The sequence below is a fragment of the Mirounga leonina genome, unplaced genomic scaffold (assembly GCF_011800145.1).
Source record: "Mirounga leonina isolate KUSES-001 unplaced genomic scaffold, KU_Mleo_1.0 Mir_179, whole genome shotgun sequence".
In the NCBI taxonomy this organism is placed as follows: Eukaryota; Metazoa; Chordata; class Mammalia; order Carnivora; family Phocidae; genus Mirounga; species Mirounga leonina.
Window position 1 is genome coordinate 2,195,031 of NW_023270466.1, and position 20,354 is coordinate 2,215,384.

At 42.0% G+C, this 20,354-nt stretch overlaps 1 protein-coding gene across 1 annotated transcript in view; it reads right to left on the reverse strand.

Annotated features, from left to right (window-relative positions):
* Positions 1 to 9,400: 9,400 nt before the first annotated feature.
* Positions 9,401 to 20,354, reverse strand: part of SLC28A3 (solute carrier family 28 member 3) — a 42,179-nt gene continuing 31,225 nt past the window's right edge. Inside the window, exons 13-20 of the mRNA XM_035024481.1 lie at positions 20,103 to 20,228; positions 18,363 to 18,493; positions 16,849 to 17,017; positions 16,248 to 16,445; positions 11,761 to 11,842; positions 10,974 to 11,072; positions 10,611 to 10,731; positions 9,401 to 9,527 (exon numbers count right to left, since the gene is read on the reverse strand). Of these exons, the coding sequence (XP_034880372.1) occupies positions 9,401 to 9,527; positions 10,611 to 10,731; positions 10,974 to 11,072; positions 11,761 to 11,842; positions 16,248 to 16,445; positions 16,849 to 17,017; positions 18,363 to 18,493; positions 20,103 to 20,228 (1,053 nt within the window). The remainder of the gene's footprint in view (positions 9,528 to 10,610; positions 10,732 to 10,973; positions 11,073 to 11,760; positions 11,843 to 16,247; positions 16,446 to 16,848; positions 17,018 to 18,362; positions 18,494 to 20,102; positions 20,229 to 20,354) is intronic.

The following is a 20,354-nucleotide window of genomic DNA, read 5'->3' on the forward strand; positions in this document are numbered from 1 at the left end:
GCATTTGGATAAATACTGGGCTAGAGGATGCTGAGGGTCTGAAGTTAAACATTTCTAAATGAGTTAATAAAACTTTCCTTTGAAAAAGAACAAGAACAGGCATTTAAAAATGTAGTTTGCTTTACATACTTAATTTTCTAGATTTCTAAAGGGACCAGCAGTTCTCCTCCCGCCCCCCCATCTCTTTTGTGAAGCTGGACCATCAGACCAATCAAACACAATAGAATTCCTGCCTAAATGTTAATGATTTGATGAGGGGCCTTTTAGCACTTGCTTGCAGCTCATGGGCACCTGACGGGCCAGGCACCAATGGGCTTGGAGAAAGCACCCTTCAGTCCCTCCTCACCATGGCAACCAGTACTCACTGATCTGTGTGTCTATCTGTTTCCGGGCTGGTAACTCTAGAGGGTCACCTACGTCATAGCACCAGGAGGAAGCTGCAGTTGATTTTGGCATTCCAAGTGCCCTGGAAACAGGGTGTCGGTCCCAGGCCCTGACTCATTCCTCTCTGCAGTTTCCTGGGTGCAAAGCTGTTTGGACTCTGGGAGTTGGGACCTGTGAGAAATAAGGTGTGGGGGGCGGGAGGGATTTGGGGGCATGAGTTGTTGGTGGCAGATGTGTGTAAATTGGAGCTGTCAGTTGGGCCAGCAGGAAATAAGAAGTATGAGTCTTAGGGGAAGGGAGCAAAACACATTCATAAAGACAGCTTGAAATTTAGGCCAGGAGGGGAATTACAAGTTCTTCACTCTATGTGAAATATCCAGACACAAGGAGAATCCATCATCCTTGGTCTTTGAGTGTTTGTGGGGGGTTATGGTAAAATTAGGATTAGAAAGAGAGAGGGATGGTAGCCTTGGGTTTTCCCCAACATTTTAGTATAAAAAATTTTTCAAACATACAACAAACTTTCCCTCAATCAACACACCTCATCCACCCAAAGCCATCATCTTTAATGATTAGACCAAGAACATAATGGTAACAACAAAAAGAACTACCATTTACTGAACGTAACAACAAGCACAGTGCTAGCCACTTTTCTTAAATGACTATCGCATTATTTGTCAGAATTAGAAGGAGGTAAAAGTATCCTTTGATGATAGGGAAATGTAGTCACAGAGATAAGTGGTTGAACTAGAATTCAAATCCGGTCTTATTGGACATTGTGCCTTGGCAGGCCAGTTCCAGCGGGGAGAGTAACAGCCCTTGAGATTCCCTTTAAACTGGGTGAGTGAAAAATTCACTAAAATCATCTCAAACCTACCATCAAGGTCATTGGTAATATCATTTTCCACGTGTAAAGGAGTCTTTAGTTCAAAGTATAATGGAAAGCTAACCTTTGGACTACTGTAATGTGCAAACTCTCTGGGTATCTACTTTTCTTTGTACAAGAGTGAGGTAGGCAATATTTTTCTTCCCTTCATCATCATTACTGAAATTCATTGATTTTGCTATGGGCCAAACATTCCACATTCATTTAAATCTTCAGGCTAATTCTCTGGGATAGGTATTATAATCTCCATTTTAGAGATTGTAGGGGAGGGAAACATCTTTTCCTTTACCCTCTTAGGTTCTGTGGCTGGAGCCCATGAATTAAACTTATAAGAGATAGATTAACTAGAGAAGCAGTTTATTTCTTCTGCCTATGGGGGATTCAGAAGAAAGATGTGAAAACCCAAGGAAGTGGTTTGACCTGGGATTATACCATTTTAACAAAGAGTGATCAATTGTGAAGTAAGTAGATAAGGGAAGGGAGTAAACTGTGGGAAGGAAATTGGCAGTAAATTGTGCTTCTGGGGGCAGTGAGTTTTGGAAAGTAAATATATGGGGGAACTAGTGGAAGAAAAGAATTATTCAGGAAGATTATACAGACTCAAGTTGTTGCCTTTCCCAAGGCTACCATCCCTCTCTCTTTCTAATCCTAATTTTACCATAACCCCCCACAAACACTCAAAGACAAAGGATGATGGATTCTCCTTGTGTCTGGATATTTCACATAGAGTGAAGAACTTGTAATTCCCACTTCAGTGATTGAGTTGTGCTTCTCTGTGGTTCAGGGCACAGAGACACCTTTACAAATGGTAGTTAATGCCCTGCTTTTAGAGAGCAAGGGGGAGGATGGAGGGCTAATTGCTTTCAGCTTGAAACAGTCCTTATACTGAAGTGGCATCTTTTGGGGTAGCATACTTTGATCCCCTTCAAGATCAAACAATTGATCCTCACTGGAGTAGATAGATCAATGTAACTGAACGGAAAGTCCACATACACCTCAATATATGGAGCTTTGTTATGTGGTAAAAGTGGCATCTCAAATATACGGGGAAAATATAAATGGCCAGCATTCAATAAATGAAGTTGGGACATGGTTTTGCATGGCAAAAAGTACCACAAAAAAGTAAAAATACAAATGACAGTATTGGGGAAATATCACAGACAATTCATATCACAGACAAGAGATTATGCTCCCTAATAGATAAAGAACACCTACAAATGTCAGAGGAAAAGAAAGCCTACCCAACAGAGATACTCAGCCTCATTTAACAAAAACAGTGTAAATTCAGACAACACCAAGATGCCATTTTCTTTGCATTGTGCAAAAATCCAAAAGTTTAATAAAACACTGCATTGTGTTTGGCTGATGAGAATATCAATCAGTCTAATCTCCATGGAGGGCAGTCTGTGAGTATCTTTCAAAATTTTAAATGTATATGCCTTAAGTTTCAGCAGTTCCATTTCTAGAGATTTCTCCTACAAGTACATTCACACACGTGTAAAGTGAGACAGGTAGATGCTATTTACTGCAGCTTTTTTTTTTCTTGCAAAATATGGAATACAACATAAATAGAAGACTACTAAATAAATAGTAGTAAATCCATATGATATGTACAAAAGAATAAAATATGTACGTAGTGATTTAGAGCCTTAGGATACATTATTAAGTGAAAAAGAGCCAGGTACAGAACAGTCTGCTTAGTATGCTGCCATTTGTGAATACTGAACACAGGGAGCTGACCCCCTCTCCCAGCAAAGGAGAATCCATGGCTGCTCTCCCGGGCAGCCAGAGGAGACAGAACAACAATTCTGGATCCTGCTTTTGCTGGTGAAGTTGCTGGTCCTACCCTAGAAAATTCATCTTTAATCAGATAAAGATAACCTGGTATGTCACTTACTAACGGCTTTCACAAAGTGGGTACCAGTGACTAGTGTATGAAATCCTGACAAGCACAGGCTTGCTTTCATGTTTCAACTACCTTCTCGATTGCTAGCAGAATCTGGGATTTTGATTACAGGTAGTCTTAGCTTTGTACTGGAAATATATAGTCCATTCAAAGATTGATCATTTGGCTTTGCCTTGAGGCTTAGCATAAGATGGAAAGCATTCTGTTGGGACATAAATCTCTATGTGTCTGTAGCATTTTTGAATGTCTTGCAAGGCAGTCACTGTGAATTTGTGCCAAGATTTGACTACAAGAATGGTTATTGCAAATGTGTTACTAATCATGAAAAATGGGAAACATCCACTATGGCCAACCATAGGAGGTAGATTAAATTATGGTACAGTCATATAGTGGAATGCTCTGCAGCTATTTAAAAATGATGAGATAGAAGAATATTTAACAACTTGCAAAAGTGTTCACCATATATTAAGGGGGGGAAAGCTGGCCTCAAAATAAATCACAATAGTGATCTCATTTTAAAAGTATTATACACACAGACACTGAATGGCTATAACCACAGATTATTAGCACTTGTTATATTTTTGTGATATGGGTAAAGTTTTTATTTTTTCTTAAGATTATGAATATTTTTCTAAAACAAATATGATCGATTACTTTTGCAATAAAGTATCTGATGAAAGCTATTATGAGAAGGGATAGAGGAAAAATGCCTGTGAGTGCCTTTTCCAATTAGCTGCAGTGGCTGATAGAGGAACCTACCTCCAGAACCAGAATCTCTGCTTTGTCCTTCCAGGCCCATGTGTAAGCTCTCTGGATCTCTGCCCTGTGCCTCACTATGGCTGTCTGGACAGTGTCTGTGCTCTGCACCTGAGCAGAGACACTTGTAAAAACTTCTAACCTGAATAAAATCTCCCCCCCCACCACCCTGCCCAAGCATATTCCTGGTATTCCTACTCAGAATGAGGAGAAAACGTTTAAGAAATTAATTTTATTTTCAGGTCATCTAGATGACCAGCCCCCTGCCAATTTCAGGTGGAATTTGATTGAATTCTTTCTGAATACTTCAGCAGCTTTTGAGAAAGAACTTTCTTGAGCGTCCAGCTGCAGCTTCCTGGGAGCACGTGATGCTTGTTTGAGAACGCTGGCTGGAGTCTGTTGCTATGGAAACAGCAGTCAAGTGAGATTGCCACAAGAGGACCTCTCCTGAGTCCCCAAGAACTTACTGTTTCCTTCTGTTTGGTTTAAGGAGACACAGAAACCCTCATTTTCTGAATAACCTGTTTCCATGGCCAGACATTGATGAATGGATGGTCAAAGGGAGCAAATAATTCTTAACTCTTCGTGATGTCCTTCTCAGAAAGGTCAGGTTGGATTCTGATGGGTGAATTCTAATGAGAATTAGAGTCTTTGTTTTGCACAAGTGCTTTTAAGAACGGGCCGACCTTTCCCATCAATGGGATTAAACTTATTATAGCTCCAAGTAACAAAAATTTCAGCTAATGGATGCTTCTGTACCTTGCAAGCTGTTGGAACCAAAATCTGTTATGGTCTGATCGGGGTTCACCTTGCATGCTCATCAGGCTTTCCTACAGGACTTTCAAACTTTAATGTGTTTTTTACATTTCTTATGCATTTTATTTATTTTTTTAAGAATTATTTATTAGAGAGAGAGCATGTATGTGAGTGGGGGAGAGCAGAGGGAGAGGGAGAGAGAGAGAATCTCAAGCAGACTCCCCGCTGAGCACAGAGCCTGATGCTGGGTTCGATCTCACGACTCTGAGACCATGACCTGAGCTGAAATCAAGACACTGAGCCACCCAGGCACCCCAAGGGAGGTGTTCTTTTAAGTGCTTTACATGATTTAACTCATTTAATTCTTACAAAAATATGGGGGAGGAGATAGGTTTATTTGCATTTTACAGTTGGGGAAAATGAGGCAGAGAGAGAGTTATATAAATTTCTAAGGTAAGGGAACTAGCGTCTGGGGCCAGGGTTTGAACCCTGGCAGCTCAGTTCCAGAGCTGGACTCCCAGCTGCTGAAACATACTTCCATCCCCATCAGAAGTAGCAACTGGCTTGTTGTTTTCCATTTTCTGTGAGAGCTTTTCCAGATCCAATAGCAGAACAATTGCTCATTTAAGCAGAAGGAATCTGGTTACTTAAAATACACCTATTTATGTTGGGTATTAGGATGCTTTTAATGATTCCATTTAGCTTCAACATAGAACACACTACTAAATTGCAGACTAGCCGTGCAGAGTATCAGGAAGGCCAGACTCCTGAACTTGGTTTTTTAATCATTGTAGAACACAGTGTTGAAAGACAGGCAAAACTGTGTGCCCCATGTTGCCAAGAAATGGAATGTGAAAGTGATTCAGGCATCCGGCTTGAAAGAAGACTCATCCACTTCGGTTCGTTACAACTCACTGTGGTTTATTATATAAAGAGAAAACTTAGCAGCGACACCAAAGTGTTAACTGTGGCTGATTTGGGGGCATAAAGAGAGGTGGGAGGAAGATTTCCAATTTCTCAGTTATACACTGGCGTATCACTTGCAATTTTTATTAGGAATATGCATTTTTGATGAGACTTCAAGAAGTTTTTTTTTTTTATAAAGATTTTGTTTATTTATTTGAGAGAGAGAATGAGAGAGAGCATGAGAGGGGGAGGGTCAGAGGGAGAAGCAGACTCCCTGCCGAGCAGGGAGCCCGATGCGGGACTCGATCCCGGGACTCCAGGATCATGACCTGAGCCGAAGGCAGTGGCTTAACCAACTGAGCCACCCAGGTGCCCCAAGACTTTAAGAAGTTTTTAACAGTGATCCAATTAACTGTTCCTGCTTATGTGGAGATGAGCCATTTTGCAATATTCATTTATTCATGGACTGAACAAATATTTCCTGAATGTGTACTAGATGCCAGGTGCTAGGTACTAGAGATACATAGGAATTAGTAGTCTAGTGGTCAGACAGACATAGGGACAAACAATTATGGAATGAGGTAGATACTCTGCAGTGGAAGGGATTCAGAGTAGACCAGGGAATACTGTACCCAACTCTGCCTTTAGCCATAGTAATCTATGAGTTTGGTGGCTCTATGTGCCTGGGGTGGGGGTGGGGTTGTCTAGAGGAGATGGAAACATTTCTGAATGACCTAGGACTCTACAATTCTCTTATTTTATGGAAATGACTGGAAGCATGCTCAGCATATGGAAGATGGAGGGCTGATTCTGCATGTTAACATAGGGTGCAAGACATCAATTTTTCCCTAATCCCAGTGTCTCATGGCAAAGTGGTTGCCAGAGGACAACATTCCAAGGTTGTCATTTAAATGCTTTTCTCTGTTGTATGATTACAGGCTGTATCCCTCCTATCAGAAATTTGTCCTCCTATTTTGCAAAAGGCATAATGGGTAAGAGGGGCTGGCTTGATGCAGATTTATTGTTTACTTTCTAGAGTCTCTTGAAATGAAAATGCCAACTAGTCCACTAAGGACCGGGGTTAATATGACTCACTGTACATCCAGAGGTCAATCACATGGCCTTTGTAATAGAAAAGAAAACATAATTACCCTAAGCTTATGCTGTCTTTAGATCCAGAAAAAAAATGGGTACCTGTATACTTTCCTTCCTGCTGGAGCTTAAAGCAATTTTTAAAATTAAGTAACAGGTTGTAAAAAGTAGCTTTTCTCAGGACCATATGGTTCATTAGCGCCGTATGGTGCACCTGGACCAGACATTTCTTCTTAAGTCCTGTGCTCCTGCCTGTTTAAAATGTGAATGATTGCCTCCCCTGTCCCTGCCTCCTGTACATGGAGAGTAGTTTAATCCTTCCTGTCACACTGTGTCCTTCAATACCTTCTTTATAAGCATGCCTGGTTTGGGAATTGTTCTGTAATTGGAAGTCAGCTTCACTGGGCAAGTGCACACCTTAAGCTCTTCACAGTGGCCTACCGGCCTAATTAAACTACAGAAATATTAAAACAATTATTTGGGAGCACTTGCAAAATGAATGATTGTTGGTAATCTGTATAGTTAGAGGGACCTTCTCACTCAGATCTAACTGCTTGGGTGTGCCGGTTTTACCAATGAAATTAAAAAAAAAAATCAAAGTAAATTCTCCATACCCCAGGACTACAGTCTATTCTTTGCTGAGACCGTAAGGCCTCTGCAGGGTCAGAGAATTTGTTTATAACCATTGCTTCTGGATTGGTGACAGAAATGCCATTTTTGCAAGGCAGTGGAAAACAACAAAGAATAAGAAGCAGCAAAGCAAACTTTCATCTTGATTAAAAATAGGAAACATTCATATCTGGACCCATAATACTGTGTTTAAAAAACGTCCTTCAGACTAGTGGAAACTGTACTGGTGTGAAGATAGACACAGAGAGAAGTATGGGGGCTTCAGATTTCCCAGGCAGACTAGACAGAGTGCAGAATTCTTCAAAAGAGATGTCACCGCCTTGTCTTGAAACAAGCTCAGGGTGCATAGATTCACAGCAACATGCTGTCAGCACTGAGTGACCTGAGACAGCGATTAAACAAACATATAGGAAGCACACAGAAACCTCAGAAGCCTGTGGGTAGGTGGGTGTAGGATAAACTGAGGGGAGCAAACGGCCCTCCAGCTTTTATGTTTGCTAAAGAAGAGTGGAGACATCATCATGTGCCCAAAACTCCATTAAGTGGTTTCACTGGGAGGAGGGAAACTTTCAGCCACCCAAAGCCATTCAGCATTTTATGAAATCTAAATACAGATCAAGTATTGCCAATGAAAATGTAGTGTCTCAAGATATGCTCCAAGTATGAAATATAGACTAGATTTTAAAGGCTTAGTTCAATAAAAAGAATATAAATTCATTGAAATGATAATTTCATGGATCTATTGGGTCAAACGTATTATTAAAATTAATTTTACCAGTTTCTTTTTATGTTATTTTATTTTATTTTAAAGATTTTATTTATTTATTTGACAGAGAGAGACACAGTGAGAGAGGGAACACAAGCAGGGGAAGTGGGAGAGGCTTCCCGCTGAGCAGGGAGCCCAATGTGGGGCTCGATCCCGGGACCGTGGGATCATGACCTGAGCCGAAGGCAGACGCTTAACCAACTGAGCCACCCAGGTGCCCCTCTTTTTACCTTTTTAAAGTAGCGACTAGAAAATTTTAAATCACATGTGACTTGCATTATATTTCTGTCAGATAGCCCTGCCATAGAATAAAGCCACTGGTGTGTGAAGTAAGTGGGCAGGTATTGTTCAAAGTAGCCAACACCAAAACAAAACCCCCCAAAGTGGATGCTTTTCCTTAGAAGAATGATTAATACATATACATAATATGTCATGGACTATTATGAAGCTTTTGAAAAAAATAAAGTTTTGCCAGTGGACTAATCATATGATTAGCTTTGGGTAACGGAATGTAGTAGAAGTGAAGGGTCCTTCCTAGCAGAGGTTTTGCGAGCCAACGTTTTTTCCCCCGTCTCCCGACATACCTCACATAGTGGCTGCTTCTTTCGCATGAGTCCTGGAAATGAAGACAACATGAAATACAGCCAAAATTGACCCTCAATAAGCATAAGGTGTAAGGGAAAAATAAATTGTCAGTCACCAAGGTTTTTGGCTTATTTCTTATTGCAGCAAAATTTAGGGTAAGATGACTGGTATAACTCTCTAAACATACAGGATTTAAAACCTGGTTTTAGAATGGTCTAAATGTTCTCCTAAAGGGCTCTTGATTTATGTAGGACTTCTTCAGGGCAGGCAATGAGTGGGTGATAAATGATTGATCCTTCTCCATGTGAGATTCAAGTTCTGGCTACTTCAGGTCAGCCAGGGTGAATGCAGTGACCTCCCCTGAGATGTTTTAGAAGTGAGCCACTCTGGGGGTGGCTGAGCCATAACCCCATTGTTGTGAGCCATCATTTACACCTGCATTCTGGTAAAATCTCATAAAATTCTAGGGTCAGGAAACATCTTTGGGACTGGAGACAATAGCTCATCTTGAAATATCATAGTAGTTCTCAGTGGGGAAGGGTTTACAGAAGGGAGGGAAGAAGGAGAGGAGGATGATGCTGGACATCTGAAGGGTTCACTGCTGTTTTTCCTCTTTCCAGTTGAAGCTGACTCCATGATGGAAATATCCATCCATGAAGAATAGTGGTTATTATTATTTTTTTTTCCTTGCCAAAGCAGAGTTCCTGGAGTTCCATCAGAGAAGTAGCTGAACTCAAAATGCATTAGAGATCCAACTGCAGTTCAGTGTTGGTGGCAACAATAACATGCAGCAACCCCTTAAAGAAGACAAGCTGTGGTTTCCTCCTGGGATGACCTCACCAGGGCCTTTGACAATAGTGCTGGTGGAAAGCAGAATAAAACAGTTAGTTGAGCCTTAGAAGACAGAAACAGTAGATGAGCAGGAGGAGACACATTAAAAATAGCATAGGGTGGGAAGCTGATTTCCTCCCTCACTTTCAGGTTAGGGTGGGTTAAGGACAGAGGCTCCAGAGAATTGGTTTTGACTCTCAAATCCTGTCTGGCCTCAAGGACTCCCCCTCTTTCTTCCAGAATAAACCAAGAATCAATCCTCATAAAACACATGCACATTAAGAAGGGCAAACGGGGTTGGGATATTGATTTTGCGGATAGAAGCTGTAGAGCGTGGGAGTGGCCAGTATGGGTCACTGGTGGCCCCTCATGCAGTGTAGCCCAACACCATCACTATTGCCATGTCGTCAGGACAGCCCGCACTGCTTGATGCCCTTGAAAGAGACACAGTACCACCTACCTAGTGCTTGGGTACTAGTTAAGGGCATGGACTCTCTGGGCAGAAAGACCTCCATTTTGTATCTGGATTGTGCTTACGTTCATTCTGCTTGGGACAGTGGTGTAGCCTTCTCAAGGCCCGATTTTATCAAACACTAAAAAGAGCAATAGTTCTTAACTTATACGGTGGTTCCAAGGTTTAAATGAGCTAATTCATGCAAAGGGCGTATCACAAAGCTGGTGGCATAAGAAATGTTTGCACAGCACTTGCTAGTATTATAGTTCCTAGTCTCAGCTGAGAAAAGTCAAGTTGAAAGGTGATTTAGAATTGTTGCACAAGTTCTTATTTTTCTCTTTTTAAAAGATTGATTTATATATTTGAGAGAGAGAGAGTGTGTGAGTGTGAGTGGGGGGAGGGCAGAGGGAGAGGGACAAGCAGACTCCCCGTTGAGCAAGCAGCCTGATGAGGGGCTCAATCTTATGACCTTGAGATCATGACCTGAGCTGAAATCAAGAGTCAGCTTGACTCAACTGACTGAGCCACCCAGGCGCCCCACAAGTTCTTATTTTTGAACACAGAGTTATAAAGTTATAAAAATAAGTGGATGGGGTCTTTAGGCCTAATTTGTTTATTAATAATGGATATGAAGAAGTCAGACTCAAGAATACAATACCTGTTCAATAGAGTTTGACAACAAGATACCACATCAGTTGTGTTTGCAGGTAGACTGGAGTTGAAGGCATTCTCTAAAATGTGATGGCAGTTGATGTCTATGGGGGTGCTGGAGAGTATCCCTGGAAGTGAAATAGAGTGCCATCCATGTTATTAATTAACAGCGTTACCGAGCCCTCCTTCTGTTTTTAGCTTCTCCACCATGCTCTGCACATTTCACTTTACAATATGCTCAGCAGCAACTCTGCATCTCAGCTTCTGGCAGCAGCAGATGCTGCATCTTCAGGGTGGGGGCATGGCCCCCCTGAAAGCTGCCATTCTGTGGGCTCCAGGACACAGGACACAAAAGATGGGCATGTAGTACCTGCAATGCAGGCTGTCATGAAGCAGGCGACGGTCCCCGCGATCAGCGCTCTCATTGCCCCTGAGGCAATATCGTGCTTTCTGGAAGGAGCCATGGATGCTGGGAGACATGGAAACAGGAGATTAATGTTGAGGTCATTGATTGGGAATCCCAAACTCCCAGCCCCTGAGAATTGTTCTGGGGCTGGGCGTCTCAGGTGTGACATTTCTTTCTTTCTTTTTTTTTTTCCAAATTAACTGGGAAAGTCAAGATTCAAGAGCTTTGTGATGAGCTCCACATCCAGAGAAATTCTCTGGTGGGGAAGGAGGGGAAGAAATTTGTCCACACCAGAAGGCCCAGAAGCTTCCATTTTCTACAGAAGAAGCAAGTCCTATGTTTTATTCTAAGTTTCACCACAGTGTCTGGAGGGCATAGCAAAGCAAATGGATTTCAAGGTGAGATCCAAACATCCGCAACTCATCATCACCATCTACTTCTATGCCTGTGGCAGACATCACTAATTAATCACAGCATTTTCCCACTTGCCCTGGGCCTCAGAATCCTTCTCCACGTGGCCATTATAAATCCACTGGAATTGGCATGCAAAGTGAAACCTATGTGTCATCTGAGGTTAGCTTGGGTTACATAGGAAAACTATATTGTAGAGCGGGGATAAAAAATAGACCCCAAAGGATTTACTACTGTCACAGGACCTTTTTCCCCCTGACAAATAATGTTACAGAGCAAGATGGAGATCGAAAGTATGTTTATGTCACATATATTGTTGAAGAATATTCTTTTCACTTACTGAGTCCACTGATCACTATTCCTAGGGAACCGAAATTAGCAAAGCCACAGAGAGCATAGGTGGCAATAGTCTCAGAACGAATCTGTAAATAAGCATAAACACACAGAAGTAAACATGGTGTGACTCAGCTTAGTTAATCTGACATCCTAACCAGGCTTCCTTTTCTGACAATGGAATCAATATTGACAAGTGAGTTTGCAACGCATGGTGTCAAACACCTGTTGCTTCCTAGACTTTTTTTTTTTTCCAGTTCCCCTTGAATTTTGAAAGAGGGAAAGGGGCTGTCTGGATTAAGAGACTCTCTACAAAGGATTTGGAATCGGTAGTCTTAGCCTCTACAAATGCTACTTTCTGCCCGATGATAACTCCTAATATTCATGGCCACTTGCTATAACGTGCCAGGCACAGTGCTAACCTACTGAGGATATCAAATTGGTCCCAGAAACTACTTACATTACATTTGTTTGACAAAGGACTTATTGCGAATGTGTAAAGAGCTGTTATAATTTAACAATAAGAAGACAAACACCCAATAAAAAATGGCTAAAGAGATTTCACAAAAGACATGTAAATGGCCAACAAGCACATGAGAAGGTTTCAGCATCATTCGTCACCAGGAAAGTGCAAATCAAAACAATAACATACCACTACACATCCGTGAAAATGGCTAAAAAATGGACAATACCAAGTGTTGACGAGGCTGTGGAGCAACCGGAATCCTTGTACGTTGTTGGTGGGAATGTAAAGTGACACAGCTTATTTATAAAGTACAAACATACTTGGCAGTTTCTTATCAAGTTAATAGATACAGGCTGTATCAGTCAGCAATAACACTCTGGAGTTTTCCCAGGAGAAATAAAAACATATGTACATGAGTGTTTATGGCAGCTACACTCATAATAGCTACAAGCTGGAAACAACCCAAATGTCCTTCGACAGACAAATGGATAAACAAATTATGGATATCTGTAAAATAGAATACTACTCTGCAGTAAGAAGGAAAATAACTAATGCATGCAACAACATGAATGCCAAGTGAGTCCATTTGCATGAAATTTTACAAGCAAAAGTAATTTATAGTGAACGAAAGATCAGGCCGTCTGGGAATGAGGGAGTGGGTAAGGGTACTGTTGACTGCAGCTGGCCATGAGAGAAATTTTCTAGGTGTGATAGACATGTTCTATATATTCACTGTGGATGAACTTACACAGGTGATATATTTGTCACAACTTGTATATACACCAAAAAAGGGCCTTTTTTGTGCATAAATTATACTTCAGTGAAAAGGCATTATATTAGTAAAAAGGAAACTCATAGGACATCACAGAGGGTTCCTTTCATTCTGGTTGTGGTGTGTGTTTGCCTTTCTTTGGTCCTCAGATCTAACCATCCCATAGGACTATTAGGTGTCCGCTTAGCAGTGGGAGAATGAGTAATAGTCCTTTCATGGGCAGTAGGAAGATGGGAGGTGAATTTGTAGAAGGATGAGCATGGCCCTCTGGCTCTACTCTGACAGCCAAGAGGTGTTGCTCAGACCAGATAATTCTTTCTCAGGTTGAGGGACCGATCACAGGATACTCAGAAGATTCAGTAGACTTTGTGGTTCACCAGAAACTCACCCAATCTGGCAAAGGCACCCACACAATTGAGGCAATAATTTTCTTTTCCAAAACCCTGAAAAATCTATGATTTGGTTTAAAGAACAAACCAGGAAAATACTACATTCAAAAGTAGTGGTGCCTTTTTATCCCCCAACTAACTGGATTTTTTAAAAGCTCACATCCAAGACTCGAGTGGCCATGGTAAATTTTCTTGTTGATTATAAGGCCCCTCTTCTCTTTCATGGTTTTCTCAGAACGCCTTTGTTGATATTTTCAATCAGCGTGCATATAGCAGGCAGGAAAAAAAATTTCATGTATTTGAGCAGTCTGCTGTTTCTGGAAAAGCTCATCCTCATTCCCTGCTCTCTCTAGTGCTTTTCATTTAGTTCAATTGGCTTCAAAAATAGGCAGGCTTATTAAGAGACCGTGGGGAGGGAGATGGCACAAAGCACTTGAGATATGTCTTTCCTGTTTCTGGGGATCTGCAGGAAGGGATTACACAGATGTGGCCATGTAGGGTTTTATAATAAGAGGAAAAGGAGGCTGAAATGATACTGCCTTGCCTTTTCCCATACATGTGCAAGATTACATGATGGAAAGAGCTCCACTGCTCTGGGAGATGAACAGTATATCATACAGCTCTCCTAGCACCTGAGCAAACGTGCTGTATGTATAAAGACAGTCTTCGTAGCACTGCTTCCAACGGCAGAAAATTGGTAACAGTGTCCATCAACAAGAGACTGGTTAAAATACATAAAGGTGTGTTCATACCAGAGAATACTATTTCACAGACACCGATGGGGAAAGGCATACGAGATGTGTTATTACATGCGAAGAGTAAGGTTAAGAGCTTAATAATGGTACAGGAAAAAGAGCTGAGTGGCAGAGAAATAGGGAGGATGACTTACTTTTCCCTCTTGCCTTTTTGTACCTTTTGAATTCTGGACCATGGTATGTATACATTAAATGTAAATAAACAAACATGCAAAGTATTACTTTTATGCTAAGAAAGAAAAGATCACGGAGTAGCAAAGAGCTCATTCTGCGGACAACATGCTACATACATATTCTGACCTGGATAACACTGGGTTTCGCCTCATAGACCCAGATCTTATGCTTCGGTCATGTGGTGCCTTTTCCGGGAGATGCTGTGACACCCCCACCACTTGTTGGTTCGTAAACAAAAATTGCAGGGACTTATCCCCATTTTGTCGACTGGAAATAAGAAATTGGGAAAAACAAAATGCTTTTGCCATTATGACTCAACAGTAGCAGAAGCTCTTGGGCTCCTGTTTCCAAATACCCTCTGTGGGTCTGCCTCTGGTTGGGCTCACCCCCAACCCAAGTCAGCCCTCCTGTTCTGTCTATTCTCGTAATAACTGTTCACAAACCTGTTCAGCACTGCCAGGATTGTGAGCTTGCTTTGTTCATTAACAAAACTACTTTCTCCTGGCAACTGGCAGTTGGGGATGGAAAACAATTCACTTAATTTAGCCCATTGTTTACTTTTGGCAGGGGAGCAAACTGGTTTGTGGTGGCATCCAAACAGTGAAGACATTCGGCCAAGCTCCACCGCATGGCCAGTTGAAGAATAAACATTTGAGAAACAGGAGCCCTACAGAGCCTCTGTTATCAGATGTGTGGGTCAAACGCCCCTGACCATAAAATACAAAACAGTACTCTCCTGGAGTCTTTGTAGAATATGTGGGAGTAGATTTGCATGTTTGGTCTTCAGGAGACTGGGAGAGATGGTGGTGGTGTTCAGTGGTAGGCAATCTTAATTAGAACCTTGGGCAGCATGCTTTTCCTCCCCTTTCCTTTTAAAGCCAAATACATGCCTAGAACATTTATTATAAATCGCTTGTTTCAGTGAATAATGGTGATGGTCCGAAATGTTCACCATTTCCCCGAGAGTTTCCATGTGCGTGATAATTCTGTTTTTCAGGAAAGGAAAAGCTGGAGACTTGGCTGTAAAATATGACCTAAGTCTTAGCTTCACCTGAGTTCCTTATCCCATTCAAGGCCAAGCAGACATGAGCATCTCCTTGGAGCCTATTGACCTGAAGTGCTGAGATAGTTGTAGGATGCTTATCTCAAAAGTTTGGACCATAATCCAAGCTCTTCTCTCACCTCACCCACTTGGAGAGGAGCAACTGTGTCTCCCTATTTCTTTAGGATGTCCAGGCACTACCTTGCCTTTGGGAAGTTTCTCAGAGTTCATAGAATTTCTAAAGCTGGAATGAAGAGACCTTCAAGATTATTAGACAATGAGCCCCTGAGGCCACCTCATCACTTGTTCAAGGCTGTGCATTCAGGGCATAGTTGCATTGCACGTAGAAGCCATGTAGCAACTATTTGTTGATTGACTGACTCCAGTCCCAGCTCACAGGACTCTAGTTTTGGATCCACAGCTCTCAAAAGTAAATGATCACAGGAGTAAGGATTAGCTGTGTTGACACACACAGACACACGCACGCAGATTAATTCAACATAATGGAAATTATGAGGTGCTGTGTTCACTATGGTTCCATGAGATCAGGGATATTTGTTCTGTTTTGTTCTTTGATGTATCCCCAAGTGCCTGACCTGCACCTGCACCTGAAGCACCAGTGACTGTTTGACGAATGTATATACGTGATAAAGAAGTGTATTCTGGGGGCGCCTGGGTGGCTCAGTCGGTTAAGCGACTGCCTTCGGCTCAGGTCATGATCCTGGAGTCCCGGGATCGAGTCCCGCATGAGACTCCCTGCTCGGCGGGGAGTCTGCTTCTCCCTCTGACCCTCCCCCTTCTCATGCTCTCTCTATCTCATTCTCTCTCTCAAATAAATAAATAAAATCTTTAAAAAAAAAAAAGAAGTGTATTCCGAAATCAGTGTATTTACTCACCGACATATATTGCTGCACACCATCCACAAATTTGGGTCCAGCCTCCTTTCTTAAACTGATCAATTTTGAGAGGTGTTCATAAGCCACAAATTCATTGAAAAATGTCTTATAGCCTATGAGTTTGGCAACCATAAAGCTGTCTTGCCAGTCTACTCCCATCATGAAGGAAAAGGGCATGAAGATGTAGGAGCATATTACCTACAAAACCCAAAAACAGATACTTTATTAGAGTGGTGATTTGCTTCCAGTTCTTCTGCCTAACCCTTGTGACAAGATTTTTCCCAACCCCTCTGTGTCTCCTTTAAAGCATAGAAATCCCCTCATATTGCCTTGCCCATCTCTATCCATTAGGAGTCAAGGTTGGCTTTGGATCATTTGAAGTAACCTGGATACCTGGCGTGAGGTCAGTCATTCTCTCCTGGAGGGTGGTAGGAGATTGGGGGGTGGTGAGGGGCAGTGGTGGGAAGATGGGAGATACATGATAAGTGTGTGCATCATGTAAGTATACTACAGGTATTAGGGAAGGCAATTCACAAACCTGTTTTATTTTTAAACAAAGATAGGCAGAAACAAAATGAGGAGAGACATGATGGAATTATACCTCAAAACTCAGTTGTGGGTAGTCAAACATGTTTCCAAGCCAGGACAGGGCTGCATTCACAAAAGACAACAGGGACAGGAAGGCAATCAGATTCACAGCTATGTTTGCCACCAGGGAGATGGATGAGGATGCTCCCTGTGTTGCGGCTTCTAGGAGGTTCCTTGAATCACTTTATCAAAAAAAAACAATTCCAGAATTATCAAGGTGTTGTCAGTGGATGGACATCACAGGTGTAGAAATGGCATAATCAGAGCTCATTGGTTAGAGACACAAACTCTCAGGCTCATTCCTTGGTCAAAATACCTAAATTCCATGAAACCATGATGGCCTTTGTAACTGCTGAGTGTAGGGGCACCTGGGTGGCTCAGTCGTTGAGCGTCTGCCTTCGGCTCAGGTCATGATCCCAGGGTCCTGGGATCGAGCCCCGCATCGGGCTCCTTGCTCAGCAGAGGCCTGCTTCTCCCTCTCTCACTCCCCCTGCTTGTGTTCCCTCTCTTGCTGTGTCTCTCTCTCTGTCAAATAAATAAATAAAATCTTATAATTGCTGAGTGTAGGTGGTGGGCATATGGGTGTCTAACTGTTATGCTACTCTGTTAATTGGGGGAGGATCAATAATGAAAAATTTGGGAAATGATAAAAATATTATAGGTTTTAAAAATTACATTAAGGTAGCTAGCAGAAAATATTTATAAAATATTCATGGTATAAGAACTAATAATTCAAAGAAGGCCTGAATATCACCTCATTTAAGAAATGGAATGTCACTGTCACCTTTGAGTAACCCCTCTTCCTTAATCTCATCCTCTTCAGTCTCAGAGGTACCTGGCTCCCTAGAAGTTGCTTATCATTTCCTTTCTTTTCATTTTTCCTCTATGAGTGTATGCCTAAATAATATGCTGTATAGGTTTACACATTTGCTTAACTTTGTAAGTGGAATCACACATATTCCATACATGCATTCTTTGACAACTTGCTTTTCACTGACTGTACCTACATACAAACAAGGGATGAATCTCAGCAACATGCTCGTTGATGGATTCTGTTATTGAATTAGATTCTTTTGACTACCCTAAACCCCTTCATTTTTTTCACCCTTTTTTTCTTTCTTTTGTACAGGGCAAAAGAAAATGAATTGACGAGGGGCTAAAGATACCTATATCACACCTTCATTGTCCTATTATATAAGAGACTTCCAGAAATGGTTGTCCCATGGCTCTCCAATAGTCATAAATCAGGGCTCAATAAACACTATACTGTATTTTAAATGAAATATCTACAATGAACCGTTAAGGAATTGTATTGACATTCAAGTATTTAGGAAGCTTTGCAAATACCGAAAAGAGATTTTTTTTTGGAAGTCTCGTGAAGTCTAATAGTCACTGGGAAATTAAGTTCACCTTAATACCGTGATTCACTGTACTCTCCAGTGATCAACTTTCCGCTGTGCTTTGTATTTGGATCCTCCCCCCGCCCAGGCAACTCCCCAGCTTGTATGAATTAGGCGTCCCACTTACCCACTTTCCATTTGCATGGCATTTTTGAGGGTTATTTTAGGTGTTTCTGTCTCAGGCCAAAAGAGTTTAGCCACGGCCAGTGAGGCAGGTGCAGACATGACTGAGGCAGTTAACAGGTGGGAGGGTGAAACCTGTGATTTCGGGAGAAAGAAGGTCAGCTGAGGTTTGGCTTTTCTGTTGTGTTCAGGATGAATGGCCCAAAAGCCTTACAAGGGAAGAGAAGGGCAGAATTGAACCCTATGCCAGAGAAGTGTTTCTTTGGAGGCTTGGAAGCGCTCAGTGAGCCAAGCCGGCATCACCTTGAGAGTCAGAGGGAAAAGGGAGGAATTGGTGTTAATTGACCACATCCTCTGGGGAGAAGCCCCAAACCAAAATCTAATCATTTCAGAAGAGAATTAATCCTTTGTAAGAACTCCCAGATTCCTCTACCTCTCTGTGGACCTTTTGAATGTTTAAATAGTCCCTAAAGCCCGTATTTCATCACGTCATCAGTTTAGACAGGGGAAGCATCTGGGGGTGCAGGAACGGATACACCCCTCTGTCCTCCTTTCGCTCTCCTGAAATCCGTGGTGTCTTTATATAATATTCATTTATCCAGCGTCCCTTTAATCTGTAAGTGATTTCTGTTTCCCTCACTGTGGGCCTACTTAAACTCTTTTCCCTTTTCTCCCCACATCCTTATTTTGTTTCAGGATTCTCTTGCCTGTATTTCCAGAATGCCAGTATCTGCATCTCCTTCCCCACTCCCATTCCAGCTAGCACATTTCTGCAGGCAGAATTCCTACGGTGGTGGTGGAGTGGACCATCTGCAGAGCCAGACAAGCTACTATTCCTGAGATCTCTGTCACCCTTTTACTCTTCCCTCTTCCTATTGGTTGGCTCTCCAAGGCCCAGATGCCGCGGAGGGATGAAACTCACAGCTGTGCGTTCTTCCATTTCTCCACCGGGGGGTGCCTCATATGTGTGGCTTATAAACTCCATGCTTGGGGCACAAGCATCAGTTACAATGGTCTGCAGCCCTGGGCCACAGACGACCCGCTCTCCAACTGGGTTGTACATTAGAATGTACAGGAGGAGTTTTTTAAAAAATCGTGATGCTTGGGTCTCACCCCAAGAGATTCTGGTTTAATTATTCTGTGGTATGGGCCTGGGCATTAGGGTTTTTAAAAGTTCCTGGATGATTCTAATGTGCAGGAAGATTTGAGAACTGCTGCTCTAAGCCACAGGTCAAAAAACTTTTTCTGTGAAGGGCCAGAGAGTAAACATTTTTGGCTTTTTCAGGCCACAACTACCCAACTCTGTAGCATGAAAGCTGCCATAGAGAAATGAGTAGAAGTAGCTGGTTTCCAGTAAAACTGTAGTTACCAAAAAGGGGGAGCAGTTTAGTTTGACCCATGAGCCATACTTTGCTGACCCCGGGTCTTGTCTGCCTTTACTAGGGACTGTAATAGTGGGTTTTGTTTGTTTGTTTGTTTTACATATTTAAATGTTTGGCCGAAGTAACCTCATAATATGATTTCATTCTGGCATAGTTGGATATCATTCGCATTTAGGTGGCAGGGATTTAAAAGTGAAGCCACAAAGCTCCTCAGGGTCACTCCACTCAAATGCCAAAGGAAGCGTGAAGGACACTCTTTTGGCCTCCTTATCCAGCAGCAGTGGTAAAGAAATGACAGAGATAACAGCAACAAAGAAAGAAGAGGTTGAATTTTCCATAAATTTATCTTCAAACATTCTTACCCCAAAAGAAATGTATGCACCTAACACGCTTCCAGCAATGGTCGAGAACCCAGCGGTCATGATTGCGTGGAGTTCAGACTTGGTGATGTGTGGTAAGTATGGTTGGACTAGCAGGGGAGACTCTGTCTGGAAACAAAGCGAGACCGGATTAAATGTTTCCTTTTAGATCTTAGGAGGGTGTGCCAATCTACTCAAGATTCCTTTTTTTTAAGTGGAACCCAATGAGGGGCTCAAACTCATAATCCTGAGATC